The 16142-nt window shown below is 38.3% G+C and overlaps 1 protein-coding gene across 2 annotated transcripts; it reads right to left on the bottom strand.

Moving 5' to 3' along the window:
- Nucleotides 1-1934: 1934 nt before the first annotated feature.
- On the bottom strand, nt 1935-16130 carry LOC149823194 (Neutral/alkaline non-lysosomal ceramidase). 2 transcript variants are annotated; one of them, XM_090019980.1, is made up of 10 exons: nt 15858-16130; nt 14878-15271; nt 8153-8361; nt 7520-7876; nt 7081-7342; nt 6726-6999; nt 6471-6596; nt 4649-4712; nt 3882-4051; nt 1935-2833 (listed from the first exon to the last, which is right to left on the bottom strand). In XM_090019980.1, exons 2-10 carry the CDS (start codon nt 15219-15221, stop codon nt 2285-2287), a joined length of 2355 nt encoding a protein of 784 aa, XP_089876106.1. In that variant the 5' UTR covers nt 15222-15271; nt 15858-16130; the 3' UTR covers nt 1935-2284. The 2 variants fall into 2 exon arrangements, with proteins under 2 accessions (XP_089876106.1, XP_089876105.1); XM_090019979.1 differs by having other exon boundaries at nt 7508-7876; nt 15858-16102.
- Between the last annotated feature and the right edge of the window lie 12 nt (nt 16131-16142).

Below are 16142 nucleotides of genomic sequence, written 5' to 3'. Positions count from 1 at the left end.
AGGGCAACTGCTTGCACGTAAAAAGCAGTGGGCCACTCTGGGTACACACATTGTGCTTGCATTGCATCCTTTAGAGAAGTATCAACGTTTTGCTGCCAAGCTCAATGTTTCGGCAATGTGTAATGCCACAAGTTGTTTGACTAGATCCTAGACGCTCGAAAACACATCATCCAAAGTCATGAGTGTTCTACTGCATTATGTGCTGCAAGAAGTGCCAATTGAGAATGTATATTTGGTCACAATTGAGAATGTCCCTGCTATGATGACCGGAAGACTAAGGCAAGAAAACCAAAGCGTGCTCTCCAGTAAAATAGCACATGAACTAAATTATATTCTGCTCTTACTATGATTTTATAATTTTAAATAACAGAGCAATTACACTTTCTTAAAATGAATTTTACAACCTTACAGAGAAAAAAGAATGCAGCCTTTAGGCTCCATTGAGACCCTGCTGCTGAGTAAGAAACCCTGTAAAGACCAGGTTTGCGAAAAATGTTCCCTACAAAGCGTCAACCCACCGAAACAACTAATCAAAATTGGGCGTGTTCTTAAAAAAAATTTAACTGCTAATAAAAATTTATGTTTGAACCATTCAAAAATGAAAATATTATTGATCACATAAACGACCACCAACAAATCAAAAATGAAGCTTTACAAGTGAAAAAGTGTCCCATTTAAAAAATGAAGCTCAGACTTTAATCGGAGATATCCTCGGAAACCTTAATCAGCGGCAAACCCTCCTCGGCAGAGAGTTCCTCTTCCAGCCAGACGTGGTCGATCATCTCGCTGGGCCTCCACCACCGCCTCACGAACTCCTCTCTCTTGATCCATAGTTGCGTGGAGCCAGCGATCCCGAACATGATGTGCCTCAAAGAGAGCTGCTCCTCCGCCTCCCCGCCACCATCACCGCTGCTGCCAACGCCACCAGGGGAGGCGGTCTGCCGGAGCCCTCATCTGGATGCCAGGGGAAGAAGCGAGGGCTGCCCTCCCATTGCTTCAGCAGGTTGCCACAGCCGGAGAAGACGAGGGAGAACCAGGTGCCAGTGGCGAGGAGGAAGGCAAGGGAGATGGAGACTACGCTCGTTACAGGGAAGGAGGAGAGGGATTCACAATTGAGGTACTGGCTGGGTACGAAAGGAAGCATTAAATGCCCACTTTCCTGGCCGCTGAACGTTATGTATATAAATCACTTTTCTAGATAACCGCCGTCTCAGGCTTTCGAAGGGTTTTTCATGTTTTCTTTGTTTGATACTCAGGTATGTTTTTTAAGATTTAAAAAAGCAACGGTTTAAGATTTATTTTAAATATTTAAGGTTTAAAAAATCAAAATTTTTATCGAAAAAACATGATCCAAGTGGCGTTTCCTAGTAAATCTCCCGTGCCAAACATAACTGTACAGTCAGATTTAAATAATACATGGAAAAAACCCTTTGAAATCTCGATTAGTAGGGCGGTTAGGAGCTACCACTCTGTATATATAATGAAAACGACTTGAAAGATACAATCACAAAAAGGAAAACCAAAAAAGAAAACGAAAACCAAAAAAGAAAACGAAAACCAAAACTTTGTCATTTGGGGTGTGCAGGTTTTGACTCCCATCGGATGTGTGGGTGGGTACCTTTCACTGGTGGGCTCCGCAAGGGCTTGGGTATCGGTGACCCCACCCAAAGATTACCTGCTTTCGCAGGGAACTTTGTCATAAAAAAAAGAAAACCAAAACTTCTCAACAAGCTAGGGATGGTTAATTGATCGTCACTTACATCCACTGTAGTGAACAACAAATTGCAATCTCATTTTTTTTTAAAGGCAAGCTGGGGTTAGGCAGGCCCCTACCAGATATCTCTTAAGCCCCATGTGGCAGAGGGATTCGAACTTTTGCTAACATACAAGGACTGGCAACTCCAAAAGATCCAAGTTTTCATACGCTGGAATACTTGGAAGAACCAATTGAGAAGGTGGTAGTAGCTGCTTATATCATTGCTCATGTTACAGATTATGTCCAAGAGAGAACCAAACTAATCATCAGGAGAATCAAGCATGATTGTGTAGCCTTCTACTATTAAGCCTAAGGCCCCAAACTAGAAAGAATTCAAATAAGCCATGAACTGTGGAAACTTGACATTTTTATGGAAAATAAAATGGTAAAACTGCTGTAAAACTTTGGAGATAATCCCAAATAATCACACCACCATAACTAGAAAGTCTTACACGTTTGGTGAGAGTGCATCCGGAGCTACCACTCTGTATGCTATGAAGGGGTGGCCACCGGGGGAAGCGTCCAGACTTAGAGCACGACAAAGGCACTGGACGATCCATTGAAATGATGCATCAAGCCAAAAACATTCTTTGCACAACCAAAATGACTTATTCTGTACACACCCGAAACCGCCGTTTCTGGAATCCTCCACTCAATTGCTGCATGACTGAAAGTACTAAGTTTAGAGGGGCGTGACCACTTGAAGCACAAGCAGAAATCATCATCATCATATGCTGGGCTCCAGCTCTTGGTACTGTCCAATGCTTCCACCAAAGAGAACGTCCCCTCGGTCATGAGATCGTTCCTCGGACATGCAGACCAGAAAGACACGACCACCTTGTCACCTCTTCTGTAGGTAGAGTTCTCTGGCACGTCTTCTCTTACATCACCAAATTTGACACCTAAGGGAGTCATGTCAACAACAACAGGTGGGAGAAAACCTATCTGTTTATTTAAGAGGTCAGGAGGTTGAGGTCCCTGTTGGACGCTCTGACCAGCTGCGAGTGCGGTTGCAAGCTTCTTGAACTCCTGAATGTACGCACTTAATGTGTGTGGACCATACAAGGTAGAAGCTCCCTGTAAAAATTATAGCGTGAATTCAACAGAAAGCCATTGTTTTAGTTTGATCTAAACCAACCTAATCATTGACATGAATTTATTACGTCGATTGAAGCAACACAAAATGTCTAATAGCTAATCTAAATGAATGCAGAGGATAGTTTGTATAACTGACAAACATGATTGATGTAGTGATATCTAACGCTCATGTTCATCAAGGAAAGAACCATTCTCAGACCAAGACAAATATAACCCCGGAAAACAAATTGAAATTCGAAGACATTTGACTAAAAGAAGAGGAAACATGAGTGCAATAATAACATAGTGGATGAAGTACAATAATCCGTAAGAAACAAAGTGTAGCCAACAAAATGCTCTTTGTCATGGTCCAGAAAGCCACTGGAAACTATTCTGTTTACAAGTACCAGATGGTAATGTGTAGAAAATCAAGGCTAAAGTGATCTGGATTCTCGATAATCACATCTATCAAAATGATTAAAGATCTTTGATTCTTTATGCAATAGCTAAGATTTGTGGTTGAAGAATTTCAAGATGAGCTTGAAGCGCAGAGAAGATGCAAAGAGCCCAAGTGAATGGGCTCTCATTTTTCACAAATAATTTCCTATTTAGCAAAGCTCTCTCATATTTGCCAAGAACAAAAAAAGGAAAAGATTAGAAGTCCTAGACTTTTACTGAGAGGTGAAGGTATTTTAATTAACTCAGTGTTTTAAAGGTAGACTGTGTAGTTCACAATAATAAAAAGCTAAAGCCATAAAAACATAGCCTACAATTCATATGGTTGAAGAATTTCAGGATGAGCTTGAAGTGCAGAGAAGATGCAAAGAGCCCAGGCAAACAGGCTCTCATTTTTGGACAAATAGTTTTCTATTTATAGAAGGCTTTCATATGTTGCCAAGCACCAAAATAAAAAAGAAAAGATTAAGAGCCCTAGACTGTTACCGAGAGGTGAAGGTATTTGGTGGTATTTTAATTAACTCATAGTGTTTGAAGCCAGATTATGTGGTTCATTATAATAAAAAGCTAGAACAATAAAAGCATACTTTACCTCGTATCTTTGAATCTGATATTCTTCAAAGGTGGTCACATACTGTGAATAGGTATTTGTCAACCCAGCAATAACAACATGAATGTTTTCATCAAATTCTCCATTGCCAGCATTGGTGAGTACTGCTCTCACAGCATCACGGAGGCGCCTCCCTGCCATTGTAGTGAATTCTGAAAGGAACACCAAAAGATGGCCATGAAACCATGAAATCATGTAAGCTAGACAGGCATTTGTCCATGGCATAATTAATTTCTTACAGATCTGTGGAAAACCCAGCAGTTTAGCCAGCAAGATGTCATCCACAAGATCATTGTTCAGGCCATGTGACAAAATTTCTCAGTACAATAAACACCAGTGGAGTGATTCTGGTGGATCACAGATTAGCTTGAGAATCTACTAATCCAGCCTAATTTTTTATTTCAGAAATTCAAAATGACTACATTCATTCATCTCAAGCAAAATGAATGAGTACCAAACGAGCACAGCGCATGGACTTCTGCAAAAGATGCTTCATATTTATTATGGAGCTATAATACATACATCTCTATATTAATTATTTCATTTCCTGCTTTTGTATCATTAGAAAAGGAGCCATAGTAGCATATAATAATAAATCTGGCAGGTATTGGAACTATGATCCCCAATATTATTGTAGATAATATGTAATCAAGACAATAGATTGGAAGAAATTGGCAAAAACATGATTTTGGATTGAAGAAAGGTAAATAACTAAATATTCAACAAAAAAAGAACGAGGAGGCTCATACCTCCAGGCACACTGAGAATGATCAGCTGTCCTATCCGGAGCATTTGTATTGGAAGAATGGAAGGCTGATTAAAACAAAAACACATGAGTAATTCTGTCTTTCTTCATACTAACATTTTTAAGCTCACAACATATTTACTGAAATGACTAAACAGAATTTCCTTGACAACACCAAACAGTTGGTGGCTCAACAAAAATACCACAAAAAGGTGAAACATTGAGAATATTTTCCTCGTAACTGTCAATATGGTGACATGCAAATAGAAAAGCCTAGTGATTTTTTAAAAACTGAGCAAAGAACTCAGATTCTGTGGAACAAAGCGGGACATTTGTCTATTGTGAACGCAGTAAATTTTCTAAGACTAGACATATGAAAGATTCACTTTTAGAAAAATAAAAAAGCAGGAACTTTTTTGTGATACGAACAAATCTATAGAGATGAACTTGACCATTGCAGATCAGCAAATTGCACTTATAAATATCATTAAAATAAAAAAGTTTTATGTGCAAAATTTTATTGATAATAGTAAGGAGTAAGAACATATGAGCAAAAAGTTCAATTAGACAGAAAATAAATGTGAAGCCATTTAACTCAACCAAACAGCCAACACCACGAAGCAACTCTTACATTAGAGGAAAAGAAAATCTAAAATGTCTTCCATAAATATGAGGTTTTCCCTTTTCGATAAGGAACACTGGGGATAACTTCCCCCTACTAATTATCATTAATAATTTATGAAATACTTTACCAATAATCTCCACCAAAAGGGAGTTAATGTGGTGGTTTAGGTTTCCATTTCAATATATCCCCAGTCTGATTGAGATGATAAAGAACATGGCACAGAGTAGGTTGAGGGTGCCTATACAACATCTTGAGAAGTTTAGATGAAGTCACAAAACTATGCAAAATTTCAGTTTGTCCCCCACACCCTTCCATTGAATCCTGTACTTAAGCTTTCATAAATATGAGGAACTTCACATAAAACAAAGTCTTGAAAATCTAGCCTGAATCTATTTTGAAAATTTGAATTTTAGATTTAAAGTTGGTATTTTCTCCAATCATAGAGGTATATATTTAACAGCAATTCTGCACAACCATCAGAAAGAGTTGTAAGTTAGCAACAGTTGATCCAAGCAGGTAAGTTTCATGCCCACTTCAATGAGGTATAGAAGATAAAGCTATGCTTAAAATACTCAATTTGGTTAACTTGCATGAGCGCCAAAAATCATGCTGCCAACTCTGCCAGAGATACTCCAGAGCACAATATAAAGGCATTAACATCAATGGTCCTAGCTTTCTAGCTAAAATTTAGCAAAATATAGCTGCCAAGCTCTTCTTCCAGCATATCTGCTTGCTGGATGGGAAAACTTGAAAAAAAAATCCTTCAGTATCTTTGTTCAACTTTACATATTGAAGCTCATTGATCACAGTTTCAAGTAAATGATGACAGATAAATAGTCCTCCATGGAACACGACACATTCTCATAGAGGATATCTCACACCAAGCTTGACATATGGCAGGTGCATCCTAAATTCATGTTACAGAAATATTGAATTCTCACACTGCAAACTTCTTAAAATAAATCATAACATGGTCTACAACACATGGACAAGTACACACATGCAGACATACCCATACTCCCCAAAAGAAGAATACAAAGAAGAGTAAAAAAAAGAAAAACTACAGTATTCATGTTGAAGTAGGAATGTGACAAACATGTGTTTGTAACTTTGTAAACCTAAAACAATAAAGGACCAAATTTGCACTTGTATCCGGTAAAATAACAAATAATCTAAAGGAGTATTGATTATATATGCTTACAGCCCAGGCATATGGTGCAGTCATTTCTCCGGTATCAAGCAAAATTGGCTTGGGATGTTGGCAATCAACCTGTTCTTTGTTTGGTGTTTTCAGTACATTCCTCACCAACTTCCAGAAAGGATTGCCCTAGTATATAACATCAGGTACAAATAAATTGGATTAGAATGATGTATATCTGACATATTTATGCAACATTCTCATGGAAACTTCAAGTAAAAGAGCATGATGAGAAAAAAAAAACCACTTCCATGTCACCTGGTCATCCCCTTGCTTGAAGTCAAAAGCTCCAGGGCCATCTGTGGTTCCTGCAGCAAAAGCGAAGCCCATAGCAGCAGGGCATGTTCTAACAGTCTCTTGCTTGGCACCAGGACTGCTAGAGGTATCAGTGACCTCAAGCTTTGAGAAGTCCAAATAGGTATGACGAAAATCAACCTTCCCTTTCAACTGCTCAGATGCTGAACTGAACAATTCCAGTGCTTTCTTGAATTGCCTTTCCCCAATAATACGTGTACTTTCAAATTCATCCGAGCTTCAATGCAAAACAAATTACCATCAAATTCCAAATTCAAACGAAAGATGAAGCAAATTTATGAACAAAATAGATTCATACCCTGGACCACGGCCATAGCACAACTCATTCTTCCCATTGCAGGTACTATGATTGAAATCACATGGCAGTCCAGTGTCTATGCAAAATGCACCCAGCATATTTGGACTTACATCACCACAATTTGATTGACAAAATGCAGCTACAAAGCTTGGTCTGCCATTGCGCCTTAAAGAACTTCTGACACGCTTGGTAACACTAAAAGGACTTTCTGCAGACATTCCACCTGGACTCCGAAAGACTGCTGCATGCTTTATCAACTCATCTGAAAAGCAATAGAAAATATGAGCAACTATCAGATATTATCAAGATGAAACTCCATGTTAAGATACTTCAAATTAGATAAGTTATTCAGGAAAGAGACAGAAATTTGCAGATAAAGCTGACTTCAAAAAGAAAGGGAATATAACAATAAAGATGATGACAACACTAATGAAGAGACCATGCTGACTAGGAAGCATGCATGAGAATCTCCGAGGAATGCTATTTAGCTGGTTTCTGTACAAATCAGAATGCATCCTTCCAGACATTTCAAACTCATTGATCTGCCCAAACCAGTCTTCCATAAAACGTGCTGCTGCTCCCTTGTTATCCCCACTTATTAGTGAATTCGTGCGACTCATGGAGGTTCCATGTGTTGCAAACCAATTGAAACTTCCAACAGGACCCCATTCAGCATCCACAAACTTCAGAAGTGTCATGTCCTTGTCAACGTTGTACTTGTATTTGCTCTGTTCTTCTGGGGGATTGTTTAGATGAGCACTAGGACTGCGATTTATGCCAGCATCAAGGAGCTCACCTTAAATCAAGTTTTCAAAACCAAAAATCAAGTCAGAGACAATAGGCTGAAAATATCCAAAAAACTAGCACCTTAGATAGCAGCAAGGGTTTGCAAACTAAAATGGTTCAAAATTCATATAACTATATAAAGTGGAAGGACATGACTGTAGATCTTGAAGCAGAATTATACTGCAGTTTAGACTATGTGCAGTAAGGGTAACAGAGATTGGTAAGATAAACAGCTGAGAACATTAAGCAAACAATCAGTCAGAGTCAGAAGGCTTCTCTTTCTTACCCTTGTTCACAAGAATGGATCCAGGGCGAAGACCTTCATGAGCCTGTACAACGCTTTTCTCAATGCCATCAACAATTACATCAAATGATTGGCGAACAAACCCAAGAGATGTAACAATATATACAACATACTGAAGATAGCCCCCTGGCCCTGCGTGAGTGTGAATGCCACTGATAGCTACATTTTGCTCATTATAAAGGTCGCCATATCTGACAAGAAAATGAGAAAGAAGCAACTGAGGATTCACCAACTGGATCTGGATACTAAACTAGAAATCAGAACAATACATCCTGAAGATAAAGAAGATTGCTGTAATTAGCTTAAAGTCCAAACAAAAGGCTGAAACCCAAATTCCATCATAGTAACTTTACTCCTGCATCTTTCTCTGGCTGGTTTTCTCAGCAAGGTTACATATTACCCCTAACAATTTGAGCGAAGAGATTCTAAGAAAAGAACGAGAGAGGAGAGAGAAGCTCTGATGGCTGCAGGAGAAACCCCAATAGGGTCGGCTCTTCTTGCTTTACATTAAGTAAACCCATGTACAGAAATTAGGGTACGAAAATACCCATTACAGACAATATTAAAATTACAACATGCCATTAATGAGCATGTGTTAAAATAGATAAAATGAATTGGGTCTGGATCTCAAGGTCCAGACCCAGACGTGAATGGCTACGTCTTTTCACCCTCCCTCAAGTTGTACGTGGGTTTGAATCATGAACAACTTGTCTTTTAACATCCAGAATCTATCCTTGATAAGTCCTTTTGTAAACAACAACTTGATCAACAGTCCGAACGTATTGTGGTTCAATTTCTTTTTCTTCGACCTTCTGTCTTACAAAATGTTGATCAATTTCAATATGCTTAGCATGACTGTGGTAGATAGGATTGAATGACATGTTGATAGCGCTTTGATTATCACACAAGAGAATGCTTTTAGAAATCGATTCTCCTACTTCTGTCAATAGGTGTCTGATCCATGTTATTTCAGCTGTAGCAGCTGCCATTGATCTATATTCAGCTTCTGTGCTCGACCTAGCTATGACCTTTTGCTTCCTACTGCTCCAGGAGACAAGATTTAAGCTAATGAAAACACAGTATCCTGAGACTGACCTACGCTCATCTGGGTCTCCTGCCCAATCTGCATCTGTGTAAGTAAGAAGTTCATGCTAGGATGGTCATGCATACTTTTTCTGTACAGAAGACCATCTCCAATAGTTCCTTTCAAATATCGAAGAATGCATTTAACTGCCTCCATATGTCCAATATGTGGTTCATGCATGAACTGAGATACCTGATTGACATAATAGACAACATCAGGCCGAGTGAAGGTAAGATACTGAAGCATTCCTACTATCCTGCGATATCCTGTAGGATCCTCATACAAATCTCCCTCTTGGGAACTGAGTTTCTGATGAAGTACACTGGGTGTGCTTAGAGGCTTGCAATCTGTCGTACCTGTCTTGCTAAGAATATCAACAATATACTTATGTTGAGTAAGTGTCATGCATTCAGGAGTCATGTCAACTTCTACTCTAAGAAAGTATCGCAACTTACCAAAATCCTTCATCTTGAATCTATGGTTCAGAAGTTCTTTAACCTATTCATTAGAGTTACCTGTAATGATAATGTCATCAACATATATCAATAACAGGGTAATTATCTCTTTGCATTTGAATATGAAAAGAGAATGGTCAAGAAGAGATCGACTAAAACCATATTTTCAACTTTAATCGAAAAACTGTCAAACTAAGATCGAGATGCCTGCTTCAGACCATATATAGCTCTTTTTAACCTGCACACGTATTCTTTAGAGTTCCCTTCTATATACCCAGTGGGTTGCTCCATGTACACTTCCTCCTTCAGAGTTCCATGTAGAAACGCATTTTTCACGTCCAGTTGGCTGAGAGTCCACTGATGTTCAACAACCAATGTTAGTATGATGCAGATAGTGCTCATTTTCACGACTGGGTTGAAGGTCTCATCATAGTCTTGGCCTTGCTCCTGTGTGAAGCCTTTTGCAACCAGTCTAGCTTTGTACCTCTCGATAGTGCCATCTGGCTTATACTTTATCTTATACACCCACTTTGACCCAACCACATTTCTGGAAACAATATCTCAAGTGCCACATTCATGAAGAGCCTCCATTTTTCGTTCATGGCCTCAATCCATCTCTTAGAATTTATTGCTTGATAAAATGTTGTGGGTTGATCTTCCTTGCCGAGAGAGGCTAAGAAGAGTTGAAAGTCCATCGTGAAGTTCTCATAACTAACCCACCTATCAATTGGGTGTCGAGATCGGGTAGATATTCTGTGAATAGGTGATTGAATGGAAGCAGAAGTAGAATTCTGCTCCTGATTAGAGTTGAGAGATATCTCCTTCTCACGTCTAGAGTAAACAATGCCTTTATACTTTTCGGGAGCCGACGGTGGTTCAGAAATCACACTTTCCTGAGTTCTTTGCACAGCAGTTGATACATTTCCCTCACCTCTTTGATTACATTCAGAAGAACAAACATCATCAATACTAGAAAAGAGATCTGAGTTCAACCAAAGATGATAAACTTCAATTTCTGGAGGAGTGTCAGCACTATGACTAAAATTTGATTCGTCAAACACAACATTTCTAGATATTTTGATACGCTTGCTCACAGGATCATAACATCTGTACCATTTGTAATCATCAGCGTACCCAACAAATCTGCACTTTAAGGCCTTATCCTGAAACTTGTGCCGCATTGAACTGTCAACATGAACATAACATACACACCCGAATACATGCAAATCATGATAATTTGGATGCACACTATGCAAAGAGAAATAGGGTGATTTGTTTTCCAAGATGTTCATGGGCAGTCGATTTATGACATAAACCGCTGTATGAAAAGCTTCTGTCCAGAAGAAAACTGAAAGATTACTGTTATGTATCATGCTTATTGCACTCTCGACAATATGGTGATGCTTCCATTCAGCAATCCCATTCTGTTGAGGTGTATGAGAGCAAGACACCTGCCTCCTTATCCCATTTGTTTGGAGTTAACTAACAAAGTCATTTGAAGAGAATTCACCCCTTCTATCACATAAAAAACAAATGATATTCTCAGAGAATTGATTTTGAACAAATGAATGAAAACTCTGAAATAACTTGAAGGTTTCAGATTTACTTTTCATAAATAAGATCCATGTATATCGAGAATAGCTTTCAACAAAGATGAGATAATATCTAGTGCCAGACATTGAAGAAACTGGAGCCGGACCCCAAACATTAGAACATATGATTTCAAATGGTCTTGAAGCTCTTTTATTAATGGAATGAAATGGAAGAACATGACTCTTACACTGAAGACAATTAGAACATTTTTTATTTTCGACACTTAAATTCAGACTTGACTTGGGAATAAGACTGTTAAAATGTATCTCCAAAACCATTGTTGTAAGTATATATATATATATATATATATATATATATATATATATATATATATATATATATATATACTTATATACATAGAGATGCATATACATATATATCATATATGTATATGTATCTCTCTCTATATAAATATATATATATATATATATATTTTATTTTCTTACCCAAAAGGGTATTATTGTAATTTCCCATCTTGCGCATATTCCACTTGGAATATGTTGTAATTTCTTTTCTTATTTTTTGTATTTCTTTTTTTTTTATTTTTTATTTTTCATAAAGGTACATTGGGGGTCCCCTCAATAGAATCGTTGGGGGGCTCCCCAATGACTCCTTTGGGAGCCCCCCTCTTGTACCCCTTTGCTCTTGTATAAATAGGGGTGTTCCCCCTTATTATTTCTCAAGCTTGAGAGCCTCAAGCATTTGCTCTTTTCTATAAAATACATGCCTTAGTGCATGTTTGCTACCTTTACGCTTTTTGCGTATTTTGTTCAAGTGTTGTGAGAGTGCCTTCATGCACATCTTTTATAAAGTATTTGTGCTTGTATGTGTATTGTCTCTTCGTAGACAATTTCACATGGTATCAGAGCAAGGTTGGTGATAGAGGATCGTGGAATTCTCATTTTTTTGAGTGCTTCGAAAAGCGTGCCTTCGGATATTTGAAGTTTCAAGTGGTGGATCTTGCTTCTCAAATATTTTAGAAGAATCTTGTGCAAGTTAGAATTTGAAATATTGTGTTGGTACGCATTTTCTCTCTTCCTTTCTACTCCTTACAACAACAACAACAACTACTACTACGCCTTCATCCCAAAACAATTGGGGTCGGCGATATGAACCAAAAAAGAAAATCATTTTGGGTCTCCCACATGAATCCTTCTCCTCTAATCATTTCTATCCAATGCCATGTCCTCGGTGAGGTTCAAAGCATTCATATCCTTTCCTATCACCTCCATCCATGTCTTCCTAGGCCTACCCCGACCTCTTTTAACTAATATATTGTCCCATTTCTCCATCCTTCTAACTGGAGCATCATTAGGCCTTCGCCGAATATGTCCAAACCACCGTAAACGATTCTCTCTCATCTTATTTTCAATGGGTGCAACGCCTACCTTCTTTCGTATCTCCTCATTCCGAATCTTATCTTTTATTGTATTTCCACACATCCATCTCAGCATACGCATCTCAGCTACACTCATTTTTTGAATATGATGTCTCTTGGCAGCCCAACATTTTGTACCATATAGTAAAGCGGGCCTAATAGTCGTCCTATAAAACTTTTCCTTCAACCGCAATGGCATTCTACGATCGCACAACACTCCAGTTGCACTTTTCCATTTCATCCACCCAACCTTTATCCTATGATTTACATCTCCATCAATTTCTCCATACTTTTGAATGATAGATCCCAAATATTTGAAACAATCATGCATCGGTATTTCTTGCTCACCAAGCTTCACTACACTCCCATCACTACTTCGTTGCTTACTAAATCGACATTCCATATATTCTGTCTTGCTCTTACTCAACTTAAAACATCTTGCTTCCAATGTCTGTCTCTATAATTCTAACTTAGCATTAACCCCAACTCTAGACTCATCAATCAAAACAATATCATCAGCAAACAACATACACCATGGCACATTTTCTTGAATTGATCTCGTAAGCTCATCCATCACTATAGCAAATAAGAAAGGGCTTAAAGCAGATCCTTGATGTAACCCAACCATTATAGGAAAATTGGTTGTCACCCCTCCACAAGTGCGGACATTGGTTACTACTCCTTCATACATATCTTTAATTATACTAATGTACTTGAGAGAAACACCTTTCTTCATCATTGTCCACCAGAGAACGTCCCTAGGTACTCTATCGTATGTCTTCTCCAAATCAATAAAAACCATATGCAAATCTTCGTTCCTCTCTCTATTTCTCTCAATAAGTTGTCTAAGAAGATGTATAGCTTCCATAGTTGATCTTCCAGGCATAAAACCAAATTGATTCTCCGATATCATGACAATCTTTCTTCTTTATTTTTATTTTTCGTCTTGATCAATTTATGTTGACCACACTAGCCATTCTACTAGACCTAATGGTTAGTTGGAAGAGGTCCAACTAGCCATTGGACCTCTCCCAACAAGCCATTAGGCTAGTCCCTCTCTTTCTCCCTCTTTCTCTCTTATGTATATATTGGTGGATGCGTGCATTGGTAGAGTGAGAGAGTGATGAATAGTTAGGTAGGTGTGTGTGTGTATGAGTGTGATTGTAGTGAGGTTGCCTTGTAATTATTGTATATATTTTTTATTAGTAAAATTGTGATTGTAGTGAGGTTGCCTTGTAATTATTGTATATATTTTTTATTAGTAAAATTATTAATTTTTACTTCTTGGTTCTTGTTTTTGAGTATGATATGTCCGTTGGTCTTAACCAAATGCATTTAGATTTCAGTTGTTTAATAGAACTAGTATCGTTTTTATTTTTCTTGTGTCTTGGATTCTGTGCCACTTCGTGACAGACATCTGGAATGTTGGAAAGCATGCAGCAGCAGGGTGGTATAATATGCTCAGAAGGATTTATATCAAATGAATGCAGTATTAGGTTCTACAGATTAAAATGATTTGTTTAGAAGAATACACAAGGAATGCATATTGGACCTTAACAAATTTATTTCTTTTTTTGGAGTGCATATTAGACCTTAACAAATATATTTCTCTTTTCCTTTAAGTGAAACCTTCAAAATTCATGCATAAGCTACTGATGCACTCCAACCAACCCTAACTGTTGTTAGGGTAAAACTTGGAAACAGAAAATACACGGGTTAAAAGAGATCATGCTGACAGTGACCTTACATTAAAAGTCACTATATATATAGCTTATCTGCAGTAGAATGACAATGTGAAAGACCTTTCATCCACAATACAAGATTTACTGAATATACAGTATAATGACACTAAATACATGCAACCATTCTACCCCGGAAACTACCAAGAGATCTCATTGTCTTAGCAGGATAGTTGCTTTATCGGATGCTGAAATGGCAGTTTCAGATCATTAAGTTCAAACTTCAACCTATGTTGAAATTGAAAATTAATTTTCTTTCCTTGTTTCCTTTTCTTTTTTGGTGGGTTGTCAGATTGCTAAACAGTATTGCTAATGAGTGCCTAGGCTCATTTTCTATGACACACCTAATAACATTGAAAAGGAAATATTTTTCACTTCCCAGATTTACAGTTTAAAGAAAGTTCATACGACTGCTTCCTCTAGAAAATTGAAAACTTCAGCTAAAAAAATCTTAATACCTTGATTTAAGCCTTTCAAGCACTTTAAGAGTGACAAGCTGTGAGGCCATGCAGGCATCAAGATTCACAAATACCACACGTGCACCACTAGGCTCTGCAACAATGAAGGTACGAGCTCGCAACCTAAAATGAACTCCAGAGGCAACCTGTTCAGCATTAGCATAGCCCATCATATTGACATCTGCTGCAGGTCCAGTTATGTCATAGCTTCCAAGACCAATTAAGTATGTGGAGTCTGAAAGTGCCGTTCTGCAGCATTGAAAGAGGAAGACAAAGAAAAGGCATAAAGAGAGTCTGGCAGACATCATCTGCCTTGAATGATGAACAGGGGATAGTGGCTCCATCAGGACAGAAAAACAAATGTGATAGACTCAGTCAACGCCTTCCCATATCCCTGCAGTCAACAAATAATTGACAGAACATTCAAACGACCAATTCTATCTCATTGAAACCTCATACAACAATTCTATCTCATGGAAACCTCATATACAGAAAACCTGTTCCCAGTGTCAAAGAGTACAATATATAACACAATATGCAGATTCCCTAGAGTATGTTTGCATCCTGCAGAAGAGGGAGACGTGGGAACACTCGCTGTGGCATCCTCTTACATGGAACTTGAGTCCCATGAGAGTGCCTTCTGTGGAAAGGGTGGTTTGCCATTGAAATCGGGGCTCCCTTTCCACGCCATGTTATTCCCAGTGTCATCGTTTTTTCATTATCATGCCCATTGTTATGCACGATACTGCCATGTTAAAATTGAAAAGAAGACCACCATTCTCACACCATAAACTAATTCATCAGTTGCCTTCATCTATGCGTTTACCCATCTGAGAGTTCTCAACAATCCACCTGATTAAGCCCCAAACCCATGAAAACCAACTAAGAATAAAGCACAGAAACCAAGAAATACATACAATTCAATCATACACACAAACCATTTTTTCAAAATAAATCCAAAAATACGATCAAAAGGGTACCTTGCCGATTAAGAATCCTCCTCAACCCTCCATTTCTTCAAGAAAAAACTCCATGACCGATATGTAACAGGTTAGTGAAAACCCAAGTGTGAAAAGGGCAAAAAGAAGAGAGAGGGAAGTCTAAGACGGCGCAAAAGGACAGTAGGGCAATAACAACAAGCGAAGTTAAAGAGCACCCCATCATTTTTTTCTTCACAACAAACTCCCCCATCGTCAACTTCACGGTTCCGGAGATTCTGCCTCGGTGGTCGTTCCAACTGCCACGGATTACGTCTGAGTTTGACA

The sequence above is a fragment of the Nuphar pumila genome, chromosome 10 (assembly GCF_984573655.1).
Source record: "Nuphar pumila chromosome 10, dmNupPumi1.hap1.1, whole genome shotgun sequence".
NCBI lineage: Eukaryota > Viridiplantae > Streptophyta > Magnoliopsida > Nymphaeales > Nymphaeaceae > Nuphar > Nuphar pumila.
The sequence above is the reverse complement of the archived record's forward strand: the minus strand, read 5'-3'. Positions and strand labels throughout refer to the sequence as shown.

Bases quoted from the DNA above. Each gene is read 5' to 3' on its own strand.
- LOC149823194 (XM_090019979.1), bottom strand. From the start codon at position 15,221: ATGGAGCCACTATCCCCTGTTCATCATTCAAGGCAGATGATGTCTGCC. The intron at 4,713-6,470 runs GTAAGCATATAT...TGTTTTAATCAG, and splicing joins CTGCACCATATGCCTGGGCT to CCTTCCATTCTTCCAATACA. The intron at 4,052-4,648 runs GTATGAGCCTCC...TGTTCCTTTCAG, and splicing joins CATTCTCAGTGTGCCTGGAG to AATTCACTACAATGGCAGGG.